Here is an 18,132-nt window from a genome sequence, read left to right on the forward strand (position 1 = left end):
ACAGGACTGCAGTCTTGGGTTTGCAGCTGCAGGATTTTTTCATAGGCCCAGGTGAGAGGACCCTCCTGTGTGACGTGGCTACCGGCCAACCTCGCCCCATCGTCCCGGCAGCCTGGAGGCGGCGAGTTTTTGACTCCATACACGGTTTGGCGCACCCATATATCAGGACAACCGTCCAGCTGGTCTCCAGCAAGTTCGCATGGCATGGACTTCGCGAGCATGTCAGTGAAAGGGCCAGAACGTGCGCGCAGTGCCAAACAGCCAAGGTGCAGCGGCACACTAAAGCAACGCCACAGCAGTGCGAACCCACCCACTGGAGGTTCGACCACATTCATGTGGATATCGTGGGCCCCTACCAGTGTCCCGAGGAGCGCGGTACCTCTTAACTATGGTAGATCAGTTCACGAGGTAGCCAGAGGCGGTCCTGCTCACTGACACATCTGCTGATTCCTGTGCCCGAGCACTGATTGCAACCTGGGTAGCACGCTTCGGGGTACTGACCCACATTACCTCCGACAGAGGCGCCCAGTTCACCTCCAGCCTGTGGTCGACTGTGGCCAGCCTGTTGGGAATGCAGCTACACCACACAACTGCCTACCAGCCACAGTCGAGCGGACTGGTGGAACGCTTCCACCGTCTCTTAAAGTCAGCTCTCATGGCCCGCCTGAGAGGACCTAACTGGGTGGACGAGCTTCCCAGGGTCCTGCTTGGAATTCGCACAGCGCCCAAAGAGGATCTGCATGCCTCATCGGCCGAGTTGGTGTACGGCGCACCCCTGGCCGTCCCAGGAGAGTTCATACCAGCCCCAAGGGGGCAAGAGGAAGAACCTGCAGCAGTCCTGGACAGACTACGCGAAAGGCTCGACAACCTGGCCCCCGTACCGACTTCACAGCACGGACGGACCCCGACCCATGTACCCAAAGACCTGCAGAGCTGTAAGTTTGTGTTTGTACGAAGGGCGGACACCAGGCACCGCTACAGCTGCCGTACAAGGGGCCGTTCAAGGTGATCAACAACAACGGGTCCACGTACGTTCTGGACATTGGGGGGAAAGAGAAGGTTTTCACAGTGGACCAACTCAAACCAGCCCATATGGACTTGGCGTAGCCGGTCGAGATTCAGGCACTGCGGCGCAGAGGCAGACCTCCCAAACAGAGGCTGATCCAGACTGTGGACATTGGGGGGTGTATTGCCGGTTCTGGGGAGGGGGGGGGGGGGGGTTATGTGGCGACCCACTTTCTGCGCAGGCGAACCGGCTCACAAATAGCCAGCAAGTGGGGACAGACTTTGGTAATGCACCTCTGATGTCATTTCTGCCCGGAGAGGGCAGGCGCTAGGGATTAAATGCCAGCGCCACGAAGTTTGAATAAACTAGTTTCGAAACGACTTCCCGACTGCGTGTCATCTCTAGCTCTGTATGTAGTACATCGTTACACTAGCTCATTATAAGGGTGGCAACTCTGGCAATAGAATTTTGAATTAAAGTGCAAGTTTGAGGAAGAGCTCGAAGGTCATTAGGGAGACTAAATGAAACCCTCAGTTAGAGATTAAATCTCATTTTCTTCATCTGCTTATTACATGCTGGTATCAATATAAGAAACATGTAGGTGACAGATGGAGGTTAAAAAAGAGGTCTTTAGTTTAGCTGACACTAACCCAGAGAAAGTTTTGGCTCATTCAAATTGTAATATGAGAAAAGTAGCTAGAACGTGCAGCAATAGCCTTTGGATCAATACTTTAGGCAAAGAGGCACTAGTTATATTTCATCTAAAGTACTTTATGCTGCTGAGGAAGGATATTATTCACCTTGAAAAGATGAAGCCTAGGGTATTCAATGTGATATTATACATTATAAAGCTAATTCATATGGGAATTGGTTTATTATTTTTTCTATTGAATTACTTTGAAGCATGTTTTACTTAGGGCAATATTCTCTAATATTGCTAATAATGGCAAACAGAGTTTAGGTAAAACTCTCGCACAAAGGGGTTGAGTTCCTTTGAGAGCAATTACTTGTTCACAAAAGAGCAGTATTGTTCTTCAAAGAATTTCATTTGGGCTTCTGACATGATGAAACACATGAAATCCAAGTCTTTGTAAATGGATGCCGTACACAAAATACATTCTGTGATTTTCTGCCTATCAACTTTAATGACAAGCAAATTATGGGAAGCCATATTCTTTGGAGGCATGAAAATGGAGAGATCCATTTCATAATCAATTCCATGGACCAAGTTACTTTGAGGCACCACTGAAAGAAATTTTACAATTATATTTTAATCAACTGTGCAAATTGGAGATTATTGGCAGTGCTACTTGTCAAAAATACAGCTCAGAAACAGGACCTTGGAGTAGGATATGGGGGAAAAAAGTCAATATCCTAATCCCATCAGATTATAAATGGACTTTGAACCTAAGAGCACTACCTCGCTACTCATTATTTCTCGTCTTTTTTGTACTACTTATTTTAATTTAATTACTTTTCATCGTACTGCTGCTGTGAAGTTAACACATTTCATAACATATGCCAGTGAAATTAAATTTGATTCTGATATTGTTATGTTGCCATAATTGTTTAATGCTATTATGTAGAGACTTTGGGATGATACCAGTTGTAGATTTTACTATTATGACGTTTTATACCCTGTTCATGCTGCAAAGGATTTCTGTTTCCTCTGTTAGTTCAGCATATTTCTGGAGTTTTCACTTAATAATTCTATATGTGTGTTTGGAATGGCTGTATCTATTAAGTAGGTTGTTCTTGCTTGTTTATCCTGTATTATTGTATCCAGATGGTTATTATGGATTGTCCTGCCTTTAATAAGACTCTAAAACTGGACCAGGCTTGTATTTATAGTAAGGTAAGATAAGGTGTCTTTTATGAGTTCATATATTTTAATGTAAGGTTTTGGTGAATGATGTTTCCCACTTGATTATGCCTGTGTAAGCAATCAGAATGAGTTAAACTGCTGCAGGATCCTGAAATATGTTGGTTTGTTTTTGGTTTCTCTTGACAAATTTTCTACATCTACCACCTTGAATTTATTGGTCTTTTATTATGTGTTTTTGATAAAAAAATTTTGTCTTAGCCACCTGGTCCTCTATTACCATGATGAGCCTCTCTGTTGCTGGGAAGAGGTCTCCAACTCTCTCTAAACAAGAAAGTCCATTCTGATGCATTTCAAATCATAAATCATCTTGATGCACTTCAGCTAGACTTGTCCAAAGTTCATATTTACTGTCCATGTGTCAAAGCATAATTCATTTGGTTGCCTCTGATTTGACATCCTATTTTCATCTGTTTCAGTAAATTAGAGAACGAATTTAAAGCTGGACAAAACCATAATGGACTTCGAGAGTCACCCTGAAAAACGTCTGTTTATTTTGATAATGATGGTTGTTCTTTTTTAATTGTTAAAGGACTGGGTGATTATAGTAGGCCAATGCTTCATCAGACATAGGAATTTAACAAGTATTATGTGCAGCTTATATGTATTAAGAACTTCTATTAACCATGAGGGTGGGAGAGAATAAAATGCTTTTTAGTAGTCAATATGGCAACAATGAATATTTCTGCTTTTCCACTGGCCTTGATTTAGAATTACATTATTATCAGTTGTTATTTACATCCTTTGATACCCTTGCAGCATCCTTTCTGCTCCTCTCTTAAGTATATTGTGGTTATCTAAGAGAGTGGTGATTAGGTGCTAGATGTATGATGTTGCAATCTTATGTATAGTTCTCAAACAAGTAGTAGGATAATATTTTAATCTGGCATTTGTAATTTCTCCTTTAGGTAAGAGATACATTTTATCTTCTGTCAAAAAAACAGCCATTTTTTCAAGACTTTTAAGAAAATTGTTGTTATATATTAATAGTTACAGTAAATTATTATTATTTCTTTTTTTCTTTTTTCTGTAGTTATAATTTGTTGTCTTTGGCACACTCGTCCATCCTGTGGCATGCTCTTTCATTTATTCAATTATGATTAATAGATCTATTGAGTATGCCTGTGAGAAAATAATTCTCAGGGTTGTATGTAGTGAAGTATAAGTACTTTGATAATAAATTTACTTTTTTTGAACTTCAAAATCCAATTTTTGTGAGAAAACAAGGAAATGACTGCTGTGCATTGTATGACATAGTGGTATGTATTTTTGACACAAAGCTGATACGCTAAGATAAACTGCACCTGATAGTTCGTGGGATAGTTTCCTGATAGTTGCTAATGATGTCAGAAATGATAATCACTGACTTCACAAAATGACTTCAATAACATATCATGCATGAAATACACACATCATTTAGTCTAGTTTTGAGGTGAAGCTATTTAGAAAAGGCACTTATTGTGATTCATTAAAAGACAAACAAAACATTACTTTTAAACATGATTCAAATATATAATTGATGATTCCTCACCTATCACAGAAGTTAGCACAAAGACCTGTTCCATTTTTTTCCCATCATTGTAGAAGGCAAAGTGCCAAGTCCCTGAATCCATGTATTCAATGAATCCAGCTTCCTGAAGAGTCATCAGAATCAAATTCTGAGGTGTGTTCTTTAGCTTCTCTGGAGTTTTTGCTTCTGGTTTAATCAATTGCTTGCCATCCAAAAGTTTCACAAAATCAAACTGTGAGGGTACAAGTGTATAAATAATTTTATTTCCAACTGAAAGTCTATACAGATTGCAATCATACTGTATTCTTTGGATTAATTTAAAGCATTTTATCATATTCAAGCAATTCTTTAGTACTGATGGCTCAAGCTGGTAGACCATCTGTGATGAGTTTCATTATTTCACCATTAGATTCGCCAAGTGGAACTGCAACACATCAAGGAGAAGGCCCTTGTTACTCATTCCTTTTGTTCTGTGATAATTGTGCCTCTAGTTAATCATTTGCATTACAATTGGTAATTAAAGTTTATGTGATGTTGTTAATGATAATGAATGATTTTTGAGGGCAATCATAGCAGAAGTGATAAAAGTAATTGTAGTTTTCCAATTTTGTGAAAATTCCATTGATAGTACCTCAGAATCAATATTTTTTGATAATTCCATTGTTCTTGGATGTGACGATATTTTACTGGACCAGTTAATCTGCCCAAATCTCATGGCAGTTTGGCCATTTGAATTCAGCTTGAGAAAAAAATCTCTATGCTAAAAAATGCTTTCAGTAAAAGCTATCAGAAAGTGATTTCAGAAAATGTACTCACTCCTTACTGGAATTGAACTCTGAACTCTGTAACACCCTAGCTATACTAACCACTACACCACCCAGACTTGTTACCTCATTAATAAAAACCAAAAAGATAAAAACCATAATAACCTGAGTGTGCGTGGGTGGAAGGTTCCGCCGACCATAAATCCCCAATAAGGCATCTTTAGCCAAAGACACATTGAATTTCAGGTAGAGGGGATGCTCTGTAGTGACTTGAAAACGCCAGAAGAGACCTGGAGGAATGGTCTGCATCACTTGCATTCCAATATCCACTTCTCCTGTGTCAATGGCTCTTCCTCGCTGAAACACATTCACTGTTTTTCCTGAAAGAAACACAACAGAAAAGCAAAGAGTTTTACACCAACATGATCCATTGGAAAGTTCAAATTTCAGTTTCATCAAAGCGACTGTTTTGAAGCAGAATCACCTCAGGACCGTATCACACTAATCTCTTTGGGTGGGTATTAAGCAGATTAAACAAATCCCATTTCAGTTAGAAATCTCTCAGTGTATATTTGGTGTTCTTCTACAATTTTTAACTGAATAGTCTTTACTCGCTTGAAGTTATTGATTCCCACTCAGGTGTAATATACTATCCTAACTAATCTCCTACATATGTCTGATGTGTCCACTACTTCTTGTGAGCATTGACAAGCTTTATTTTATGTTCACCTACAATACGAAACCTTCAGGTAAAGTATATCTGCACAGGTCATATGTGATTATTAGCAAAATCTAGAAATATAAACATTGATGGTTGACCTTTATTTAGTCACAATACAAATATATGAAGTATATTGACGGGCAAAGACCAGTGAAAAACATTAATTATATTCAGAAAACTTTGGTAGATGATTTTAAATTTCAACATATTTATGATCAAGTTTTCGAAATGACATTATTTGGAAAGAAATACTTAATGGATATCATATATTTTAGTATGAGCCTGAAAACAATACTGGCAGAGCTGAAATAGTTCTCCATTTATTTATCATTAAGAATAATTGTCAGATCGAGGCTGAATACTGCTTTTAAAAATGGTTGAAGATTATATAACATTAATCAGCTGTACCATAGTCATTACTCATGTAATACAGATTTAGTACACAGTATTAAATAATACAAAATATATCAATCAGACAATGGAAGCATTGGCCTGGATTTTGCAATTGTAGTGATAACAAAACTCTCAGTATTCAAAATTATTTCACTGTGAAGCTGATAGCAATGTCTAGTTCAAGGATATATATAGTTAAATATAGAACTCCAGTAGCTACGGTCAATGATTCCCTGCTCCTTTATTGAGTGTCACACACACAATGCTGGAGGAACTCACCAGGTCAGGTAGCATCTATAGAGGGGAATAAATAGTTGATATTTCAGATTGAGACCCTTCACCCAGTCATGTTGAAGCAGGCAGGAGAATGGGGTTAAGAGGATAATACAAGGGATGATTGATAAGTTCGTGGCCTAGGGTAGAAGGAGGTGAGTTCTTAACTTCAAACTTTCTGTATTTTCACTCAAAGAGTTGAACTGCACGTCCATGTAACGAGAGCTGTATAACTCATCTCCTTTTGCCTTGGGCCACAAACTTATCAATCACCCCTGCAGTGGACCACCTGGAGGTCCAAGATGCTCTTGTTACATGGACGTGCAGTTCAACTCTTTGAGTGAAAATGCAGAAAGTTTGAAGTTAATAACTCATCTCCTTCTACCTTAGGCCACAACCACAATTAATCAATCACTCCTGCTGTGGACCACTTCTACAAAGAATGGATCCGTATTCTCCACGACCGCTGGACTAAGTGTGTACATGTAGGAGGGGACTATGTTGAAAAAAATAAATGTACTAGGTTTTCTAAAATTGACTCCTTCTACCTTAGGCCACGAACTTATCAATCACCCCTCGTAAATTATCCTTGACTAAATGCTGAGTGAACCTGATGGACTAGTTGGCCTCATTCTTATGGTCTTAAACATATTCCCCTCCATAGATCCTGCCTCATCTGCTGAGGTTCTTCAGCACTTTGTGTGCATTGCTCAAATCTGCGTAATCTCTCGTGCCTTTACACAAGAAATTCTGTGAATTGTTTGTAATCTGGAGAGTTTGCAAGTTGGAAGTGCGGCCACTGTTCTGCAGCTTTCTCTACCAGAATCTGTAGAAATCAGTAAATTAACCAGAATTTTGGTATTTATGAACCATTCCTGCCACATTTCTGAATTTGTTTTTGCTTTGTTACATGATAACCAAGTGAGTATTCAATGGCATGGTAAACTGCAATTGGCTAAATATTCTCATCTGAAATGAGCTGGCAGATGGAGTAAAGTGGATGAGAGCCTGGGCGATGTTAAAGTCGAGATGACAAAGGGCTGCAGACTATGGAATCTGATAAGAAAGGAAAGTGAAGAGTGGAATCCAAAAGGAAAGGATCACGAGCTGATGGGATAAGTAGAGAGAAGGGCTTGGGACACAATGGGAGGAGTGGGTGATGGACAGGTGGGGTAAGTGTGAGAGCAGAAATGTTCGGGTTGGGGGGATGTGGTTGGAAATAAGGAGGAGTGTGAAAGTACCTGGGTAGATCAGAAGAAGAGGGAAAAGGACAGATGAAGAATGGAGAGGGTAGGTGAATTGGCATGCAAATAGGATATCAAGATGGTCATTGCAGACAGAGCGCAGGTAGTAATGACCAATGTATTTTCCCTTTCCATTTTCACATCAACCTCTCTGTCCTCATCCTTCTCTAATACGCAGATGGGGCACCTAATTTCCCACCTGGGTAGTCTCAATAGCTCAACATGAACACTGAATTCTCCAATTTCAGGTAACCAGATCTATTAGCTCAGAGTCACATTCCTTTATATCCCTTGGTTCTTTCTGCTGATCTCTCTCCAGGATATACTGTACACGTCTACCTTAGGTTATAACAGAGTTCCATTCCTGTGAATTGCTCATAACTTGGAGAGTTTGCAAGTCAGAAGTGCGGTCAATAACTAAACTCCCAGCTTGCAGAAGATGCCTGCAGCCGCACAGCAGCCAAAAAGTCTGTCCTGCTGGTTTCCCAAGTGCATGTGCTCATTTATTGGTGCCGTCTGTACAAGTTGGATATTTCTAACCCGGTGAGGTCCTGTCTCTGCATCTAAGCCTAAGCCTCTCTCTGGATATCAACATTCAAAAATTCGCTGAAAAGGAAGTTCCATTCAACTCGGTTGTAGAAGGGTGCTGCCTTATTTTGAAATTCTCAAAAATCTTGCGTTTATTCTATTGAGCCCTATAAGACTTCTGGAAGATTCAATGAGATTTCTTCTCGTTGTTATAGACTTTAGAGAGTATAGGCCCAGTTTTTATCATTCTGCCTTTACAGAATGAACTCCTCATCTTTGGAATCAATCTGATCAACTTTTATTGCAATTCTTCTTTCACACTATTGTCATTAGTAAATTATTTGTCTGATCTCATTACCCAGGAAAAGGTTCAGTTCTGCATCTTTTTTTAAAATCAGGTTTTCATAGAACATAGGACATAGACTAGTACAGCGCATTACAGGCCCTTCGGCCCACAATGTTGTGCCGACCCTCAAACCCTGCCTCCCATATAACCCCCCACCTTAAATTCCTCCATATACCTGTCTAGTAGTCTCTTAAACTTCACTAGTGTATCTGCCTCCACCACTGACTTAGGCAGTGCATTCCACGCACCAACCACTCTCTGAGTGAAAAACCTTCCTCTAATATCCCCCTTGAACTTCCCTCCCCTTACCTTAAAGCCATGTCCTCTGGTACTGAGCAGTGGTGCCCTGGGGAAGAGGCGCTGGCTGTCCACTCTGTCTATTCTTCTTAATATCTTGTACCCCTCTATCATGTCTCCTCTCATCCTCCTTCTCTCCAAAGAGTAAAGCCCTAGCTCCCTTAATCTCTGATCATAATCCATACTCTCTAAACCAGGCAGCATCTTGGTAAATCTCCTCTGTACCCTTTCCAATGCTTCCACATCCTTCCTATAGTGAGGCGACCAGAACTGGACACAGTATTCCAAGTGTGGCCTAACTAGAGTTTTATGGAACTGCATCATTACATCACGTCTCTTAAACTCTATCCCTCGACTTATGAAAGCTAACACCCCATAAGCTTTCTTAACTACTCTATCTACCTGTGAGGCAACTTTCAGGGATCTGTGGACATGTACCCCCAGATCCCTCTGCTCCTCCACACTGCTAAGTATCCTGCCATTTACTTTGTACTCTGCCTTGGAGTTTGTCCTTCCAAAATGTACCACCTCACACTTCTCCAGGTTGAACTCCATCTGCCACTTCTCAGCCCACTTCTGCATCCTATCAATGTCTCTCTGCAATCTTCGACAATCCTCTACACTATCTACAACACCACCAACCTTTGTGTCATCTGCAAACTTGCCAACCCAGCCTTCTACCCCCACATCCAGGTCGTTAATAAAAATCACAAAAAGTAGAGGTCCCAGAACAGATCCTTGTGGGACACCACTAGTCACAACCCTCCAATCTGAATGTACTCCCTCCACCACGACCCTCTGCCTTCTGCAGGCAAGCCAATTCTGAATCCACCTGGCCAAACTTCCCTGGTTCTCATGCCTTCTGACATTCTGAATAAGCTTACTGTGTGGAACCTTGTCAAATGCCTTACTAAAATCCAGGTAGATCACATCCACTGCACTACCCTAATCTATATGCCTGGTCACCTCCTCAAAGAACTCTATCAGGCTTGTTAGGCACAATCTGCCCTTCACAAAGCCATGCAGACTGTCCCTGATCAGACCATGATTCTCTAAATGCCCATAGATCCTATCTCTAAGAATCTTTTCCAACAGCTTTCCCACCACAGACATAAGGCTCACTGGTCTATAATTACTTGGACTATCCCTACTATCTTTTTTGAACAAGGGGACAACATTCGTCTCCCTCCAATCCTCAGGTACCATTTCCGTGGACAACGAGGACATAAAGATCCTAGCCAGAGGTTCAGCAATCTCTTCCCTTGCCTCGTGGAGCAGCCTGGGGAATATTCCATCAGGCCCTGGGGACTTATCCATCCTAATGTAATTTAACAAATCCAACACCTCCTCTCCCTTAATATCAACATGCTTCAGAACATCAACCTCTCTCATATTGTCCTCACCGTCATCAAGTTTCCTATCAGTGGTGAACACCGAAGAGAAGTATTCATTGAGGACCTCGCTCACTTCCACAGCCTCCAGGCACATCTTCCCACTTTTATCTCTAATTGGTCCTACCTTCACTCCTGTCATCCTTTTGTTCTTCACATAATTGAAGAATGCCTTGGGGTTTTCCTTTACCCTACTCACCAAGGTCTTCTCATGCCCCCTTCTTGCTCTTCTCAGCCCCTTCTTAAGCTCCTTTCTTACTATATCCCTATATTCTTCAATAGATCCATCTGATCCTTGCTTCCTAAACCTCATGTATGCTGCCTTCTTCCACCTGACTAGATTTTCCACTTCACTTGTCACCCATGGTTCCTTCACCCTACCATTCTTTATCTTCCTCACCGGGACAAATTTATCCCTAACATCCTGCAAAAGATCCTTAAACATAGACCACATGACCACAGTACATTTCCCTGCAAAAACATCATCCCAATTCACACCCGCAAGTTCTAACCTTATAGCCTCATAATTTGCCCTTCCCCAATTAAAATTTTTCCTGTCCTCTCTGATTTTCTCCTTTTCCATGATAATGCTAAAGGTCAGGGAGCATTGATCACTGTCCCCCAGATGCTCACCCACTGACAGATCTGTGACCTGACCCGGTTCGTTACCTTCATTCTAGTAATTATAGAAACTATCCTGTATGCTTACCAGAAGCCCTTGCTGACTTTGACTTATCCCAGTCCAATTTAGGACAGGAGAAATTCTGCACAACTCTGCATTAAAAAAGTTATCAGAATTGAAAAAATAGCGCTTCTTTTGTAAGTGGAAAATACAACAGGGTATCCAAATATACAAAACATTCAAAGCACAGACCAGTAATCTATTCTTAAAAATCTTGTGACTGGTAAATGCTCTTCTAAATCGCACATCACTATAATCCTGGATTCTTGGGCATAATTGGTTGACTATATTATACTCCCAATACTGTAATGGATGTCTTACTATTTCTTTTTATCCAGGGAGAATCTGTGTGAACAATATTTTTCTCTCTAAATTGAAAGGTAAAAACTACTTGCTATATGCTATTCATTATTTCTCTGAAAAAATTCTATTTCTGATTTATTCTAGCTAAAACAAACAAATTTCATTTCCATTTATTGTACTCTCATTACTGTGCTTGGGTTGGATACCAACCAAAACAGACAAATCAATCATTCAAACTCGTGCCTTAAATTTAAGTCACTTGAAATAAAAACCGAAATCCTTTTCAATCTTCTGAATTAGTAGAAAATGTTTATAGTAACAGGTTGGTTAATGCTGTTGCTATCGAGTGTTCACAACAGAAGAAATTAACAATAACATTTTAAATAATAAAGCTGAAATTAGGCCAGGAAAATTCAGATTACTGCTTTGTTGTCAGTCTTAAATCCAAAAAAATAATGACCTTATAATTCAGGTTTAAATCAACTTGGATATCTGTCGATGTCCAGGTGTGATTAAAAACTTGCTTTAATTATTTTGGGAGAAAAATATTTCACAGAGGCCAACTAGAACCTTTAGTTCGTCGAAGGCACTAAAAGATATCTTAGAATTCAGTAGACTAATTTAATCATGTTATTGTGAAAAATGTAGTTTCTAGAATTTATTTTATTCAACAATTTGTAGATGAGGGAAACGAGTTGATTATTTTTGCTGGAAAAAACTTGGGATATCAGTATTTTCCATTAGTAATGGCCTGAATTTATCTTGCTTACTGGGCATCATCATATATATTGGTTACACAATGGCCAAACACCACAAATAAGATTCCTCCTATTTGTGAAGGAGACCAATGTAGCGATATTATTGTGAGGTAATTGTTCTGGTGTCATTATGAGGCAATCTACTTATTTTGCATAAATACCCTTTAGGGTGAGAATTAGAACATGGCATGCTACATGTTAGATCTTCAGTGGTTGACTGATTTTAATGGACATACAGTTGACCACAATTAAACTCTCTCATTATGCAAAATTAAGAGCGGTGCAGAGAGGGTTAATGAACATAGGCTTTTCCCCCTCCTATTGGGTGAGACTAGAACTAGGGGCCATAGGGTTAGGGTGAAAAGTGAAATATTTAAGGAGAACCTTAGTGGAAGCATTTTCACTCAGAGGGTGATGAGAGGGTAGAATGAGATGCCAGTGGAAGTGATAGATGTGGCTTCAATTGCAATGTTAAGAGAAATTTGGAAACTTGGATAGGTATGAGTGCAAAGGGATATGATCTGGGTGCATGTAAATGAGACAAAGCAGAGGAGGAGGGCGGCATGGACTAGATGAGATGGAGGTCTGGCTTCTCTGCTGTAGCACTCTAACTACAGAAAACATGGGCCCACAATCATATTGATCCTGATGGGTTCTGGAACAGCATTAGCCCAGTGGCAGGCAGCAGTAATGCCTACCACTGATGCTGAAACCATTAGGGCATTACCTATTCATCGACATTTACAAGTGGTGGCACTGGCTGCAGCTTTCCTCATTTACTTAGGGGAAGATGTATTTAAGTTGCAATATGAATATAAATGTGACACTTAAGTATGTATAGTATGAAGTTCCATTCCATTTCATTAAAAATGACATACATTGTTTGCATATACTTTTACAAATTGCCCAATAATGTGAGAAATTTAAGATTGGAAGGATGAATTCAGGACTTGACCATGGTTGATTTTGTCAATAATTTAGTTTATTCTCAGTTTTAGAATACAGTGGTTAATATTGGCAGTGAGTATTTTATTCCCTTATATTGACCTTAGAGCAAATATACACAGATATATTTCTTCAGAACAAAACAGGTGAACTTGTCAATGAGCTTGATTGGATACTGTTGTGCCAGAGTGGTTGGTATATTTGTTTTTTTAAGACAAATATTTGAAAGCAATTTATCAAATGTCAAGCTTTTCTTATCCCTAGGAGGATGTGTACTTTTATCACTGTCATTAGCTTGCCATGACATTTCACTAAATGCAAAAAACCAGTTAAGTTTGTAGATTTAGTCAAAATGCTCATCTTTCTAATGCTGGCCACAATCCGACGTATATTAATGTGATCTCACCAAGATGCAGCAACAGAAATCTTTTCACTACTCCGAAGCAACATCCATTATAAAATAGCAAAATAAAATTTCAGGTCAATGACATAGTCAATGGGCTCTGATTTCTTGGAATAAAAAATCCCCACTGAATACTGAGATAACCCTTTTAGTGACGAGAATCTGAACACATAAATACATTACTTTTGAAAACAGAAACAGGATTACTTAGTAAATTCACATGCATGTGATAATGCATACATTTATTTATTCATGTAAATAGCTGAATATCACTTTGGTGAATAATGAAATATGATGATTTAATTCATTATTTAAAAGGATACTCCTTTATTTGAAGCAGGGCTACATAATCAATAGAAAATCAAGCTGAGGTTTGTGGCACATGGACTTGTGTGGGATATAGAGTATAGAACCAAAGTTAAAATCAATTACCAATTAGATGATCTTCTTCTACACTGTTTAATAACTGAATATACTGACCTTTCACTACTAGATGTTAAAATAACTGAAAAGCTGTTGAGTAATTGATGGCCATTGCAGTTTATAATAAATGCCCATAATAATCTCCACTTAGTTGGGAATTAAACCAGTCATTTCAGTCAAACCAATCTCCCATTGCTGAATATAATGAATATATTAAATTGGAGCAACACACACAAAATGTAATAGGAATTCAGCAGGTCAGGCAGCATCTATGGAGGTGAATATGCAGTTGCATTTCAGGCCGATTTGCTTCATCAGGACTGGAAAGGAAATAAGAATAATAAAGTGGGGAAAGGGGAAGGAGTACAAGCTGGTATGATACGTATTCACTTCCTGTGCCAGTGAGCCTCATGTTTTGCCACGCTCATCTTTCTAAAATGTCACTTGTAAGATCAAACAGTGTAAGTTGAACTTCCGACTATATGCTTCGTTTAGCTTCTGGTCATAAACGGGAGTCAATCTTCATTTCTTAACATGTAAATAGCAAGCAGTAATCAGCCTGAATTTAAAATTACAGCTTTGCGAACAAGCTTTGTCTAAGGAGCAGACTGCTAGCCCACAACACCTGTCTCATTGCTGAAGAGGTGCAGTATAATACGATGGGTTAATTATTTTGACTTGAATCATACAAACAAGCTGACTGAGTTCTTAGTTCAAGGAAGCTTGCAGATCAGATCGATGAAGTAATTTAGTATATCAAATAACTGATGTGTTCATAGTTGGAAGGTTTATGCACTTGGAGAAGTTAGCTTTACAGCATTAATTATAGGTAGCTGGGAACAACGTCTGCAAAAATCTTTTAGACCTTTTGTGTAAAAAGGGTATCTGAGGAAATATCATTTATGTGTGAAGTCACCCAAGTTGCTGAAGAAACTGTATAAGTGTAGAGAGCAGTTCAAGCTTATGAGGAATGAGTAAGGAACATCAAAAAGGATAAAAGAAACACAGGGTAAATTAGAATCCATTCCTTGGTTTTGATTTCTGTGACAGGTGATTCATTTGCTCTCATCATTGGCCAGCTTTGCAATTTAAAAATAAGTTAGAAATCCGCTGTGAATTTTAAAAATGTTTTAAAAATGTTGTTTAGATTTAAATGTGTATCACTGAAAATAAAAGAACTGTGTTTTAAACTACTTTGTTAGCTGGAAGTAACTTTTCCTTGGCAGGGAGGCAGGACCCAACACTCAAATAGTAGGCAGCGGCAGCTAAACTCACCATGGAGAATAAACAGGGGTTGAACCAGTCTTTGAAGATTGGGTACTTACAGTATAACCTCTCTTTAGTGAGAGTACTCATGGTTATTTACATCTGATAGGTCTCAAAGTCTTAATCTGAGTTTAGAACTTTGTCGTCAAGAAACCCAGTACCACCACATTGGCAGGTGATAGGTGAAACCAGGTGAGGGGGGATGAAATGAGAGGCTGGGAGGTGAAAAGTGGAAGAGATAAAAGACTGAAGAAGAAAAAATTTGATAGGAGAGGAGAGTGGACCATAGGAGAAAGGGAAGAATATGGGGCACCAGGTGGAGGTAATGGGCTGGTGAGAGGAGGAGAAGGGGAAGTGTAAGAAATTACCAGAAGTTGGAGATATCAAAGTTCATGCTATTAGGTTGGAGGCTACCCAGTCAGAATATGAGTAGTTGCTCCTCCAACCTGAGAGTGGCCTCATCATGACAGTTGAGGAGGCCATGGGCCAATATGTTGAAATGGGAATGGGAAGTAATTTTAAAATGTGTGGGCACTGGGAAATTCTGTCTTTTGTAGACAAGCGAGTCACATAGAGAGAGATTCCTGCTGAAAACAAAGAATGATGGGAGAGGGGGAATGGTGGGTTTAGTGGCAGGATCCCATTGAAAATGGTCAAAGTTACTGAGGATGATTTGCTGGGTGTGGAGGCTCATGGGGTGACAGCTAATGACAAGGGGAACTTTATCCCAGTTATGGTGGGAAGATGGGGTGAGGGCAGATGTCAGGAAATGGAGGAGATGCAGATGAGGGCAGCATCGATGGTGGAGGCAGGATACCCTGTTGTTTGAAGAAGGAAGAAATATCCAATGTTCTGGAAAGGGAAGTCTCATCTTGAACAGATGCGTTGGAGACAAAGAAACTGAGAAAAGGGAATGGCATTTTTACAAGTGACATGGTGGGAAAAGAAAAGATACTGTGAGAGTTAGTAGGTTTATAAAAGGTATCAGTAGACAGTCTAACTCCAGAGAATGGTGGAGAGATTGAGAAAGGGGCAAGAGGTATCAGAACTAGACCAAGTAAATTTGAAATCTGAAGTTGGAGACAAAGTTGATGAAATTGACTAGCTGTACATGGGTGCATAAAGCAGCATCAATGCAGTTATCAATGTAACCTAGCAAGTGTTGGGAAGTGTTACCAGTGTATGCTTGAACATGGACTATTCCATATAACTGACAAAAAAGTTGGCATAGCTGGGGCTCATGTAAGTTCCCATGGCCATACCATGGGTTTGGAGAAAGTGCGAGGAACTGAAAGACAGATTGTTGAGGGTGACATCAGTTCCACCAGATGAAAGAAGATAGTAGTGTAGGGAAACTGGTTAGGAATGTAGTCCAGAAAGAAGCAGAGAGACTTAGGTCCATAAGCCCATAAGATCAGAAGACACAGGAGCAGAATTAGACCATCTGGCACATCGAGTCTGCTCAATTGCTGATCCTCTTTTCTCTCCTCCTCAACCCCAGTTCCCGGCCTTCTCCCCATAACCTTTGATACCATGTCCAATCAAGAATCTATCAATCTCTACCTTAAATACGCCCAATGACCTGGCCTGCCCGGCTGCAAGTGGCAACAAATTCCACAAATTCACCACCCTTTGGCTAAAGAAATTTCTCTGCATCTCTGTTTTGAAAGGGAGTCCCTCTATCCTAAGGCTGTGCACTCTTGTCCTGGACTCTCCCACCACAGGAAACATCCTTTCCATATCTACTCTGTCTAGGCCTTTCAATATTCAAAGGTTTCAATGAGATCCTCCCTCATCTTTCTGAATTTCAGCGAGTACAGACCCAGAGCCATTGAATGTTCCTCATAAAATGAGCCTTTCATTCCTCAAATCATACTTGTGAACCTCCTCTGGACTCTCTCCAATGCCTGCACTTCTAAGATGAGGGACCCAAAACTGTTCACAATACTCAAGGTGAGGCCTCACCAGTGCCTCATAAAACCTCAGCATCACATCCTTGCTCTTGTATTCTAGACCTCTTGAAATGAATGCTAACATGGCATTTACCTTCCTTACCACCAACTTAACCTGCAAGTTATCCTTTAGGGTGTTCTGCGCAAGAACTCCCAAGTACCTTTGCATCTCAGATTTTTGGATTTTCTCTCTGTTTAGAAAATAGTCCACACATTTATTTCTACTACCAAAGTGCATGACCATGCATTTTCCAACATAGTATTTCATTTGCCACTTTCTTGCCCATTCACCTAATCTGTCTAAGACCTTCCACGTTCTACTTTTGTCCTCCACACTACCTACCTCTACACCAACATGTACATGTACAGAGGGATGGTCTGACAGAACATGGAGCTAAATGTGCTGAAAAAATAAGTAAATTTAGAAAGGACAACAAAATTCAAGGGGCGTATAGCCCGAAGGGAGTTCGGGGAGCTGGGTTAAGCACAATAGGCAGCGATTTAAACAGAGAGAGGAGAAATGGGCTAAAAATTCTATACCTGAATGCACGAAGTGTCAGAAATAAGGCGGATGAGCTTGAAGCTCAGGTGCGAATGGGTAACTATGATGTTGTTGGGATAACGGAGACATGGCTGCAGGGAGATCAGACCTGGGAAATGAATGTACAAGGGTATATGTGCTATCGTAGGGACAGAAATGTGGGCAGAGGGGGTGGGGTGGCCCTGTTGGTGAGGAATGAGATTCAGTTCTTTGCAAGGGGGGACATAGGATCAGGAGAAGTAGAGTCTGTGTGGATAGAACTGAGGAACAGTAAGGGCAAAAAGACCCTAATGGGTGTTGTCTACAGGCCACCAAACAGTAGCATGGATATTGGGTGCAAGTTGAATAGGGAGTTAACATTGGCATGTGGCAAAGGTAATGTTGCAGTAGTTATAGGGGATTTCAACATGCAGGTGAACTGGGAGAATCAGGTTGGTGCTGGACCCCAGGATAGGGAGTTTGTAGAGTGCCTACAGGATGCATTCTTGGAATAGCTTGTACGAG

General features: G+C 40.3%; 1 protein-coding gene across 6 annotated transcripts in view; it reads right to left on the bottom strand.

Annotated features, from left to right (window-relative positions):
• Positions 1–18,132, bottom strand: part of tenm1 (teneurin transmembrane protein 1) — a 2,244,326-nt gene that overhangs the window by 280,856 nt on the left and 1,945,338 nt on the right. For all 6 annotated transcript variants that reach the window (XM_073058035.1, XM_073058034.1, XM_073058032.1 and 3 more), the window contains 2 exons: positions 5,328–5,542; positions 4,420–4,630 (listed from right to left, as the gene is read on the bottom strand). In XM_073058035.1, coding sequence (XP_072914136.1) covers positions 4,420–4,630; positions 5,328–5,542 — 426 coding nt within the window. The remainder of the gene's footprint in view (positions 1–4,419; positions 4,631–5,327; positions 5,543–18,132) is intronic.

Source organism: Hemitrygon akajei, chromosome 10, assembly GCF_048418815.1.
Source record: "Hemitrygon akajei chromosome 10, sHemAka1.3, whole genome shotgun sequence".
NCBI classification, from domain to species: Eukaryota; Metazoa; Chordata; class Chondrichthyes; order Myliobatiformes; family Dasyatidae; genus Hemitrygon; species Hemitrygon akajei.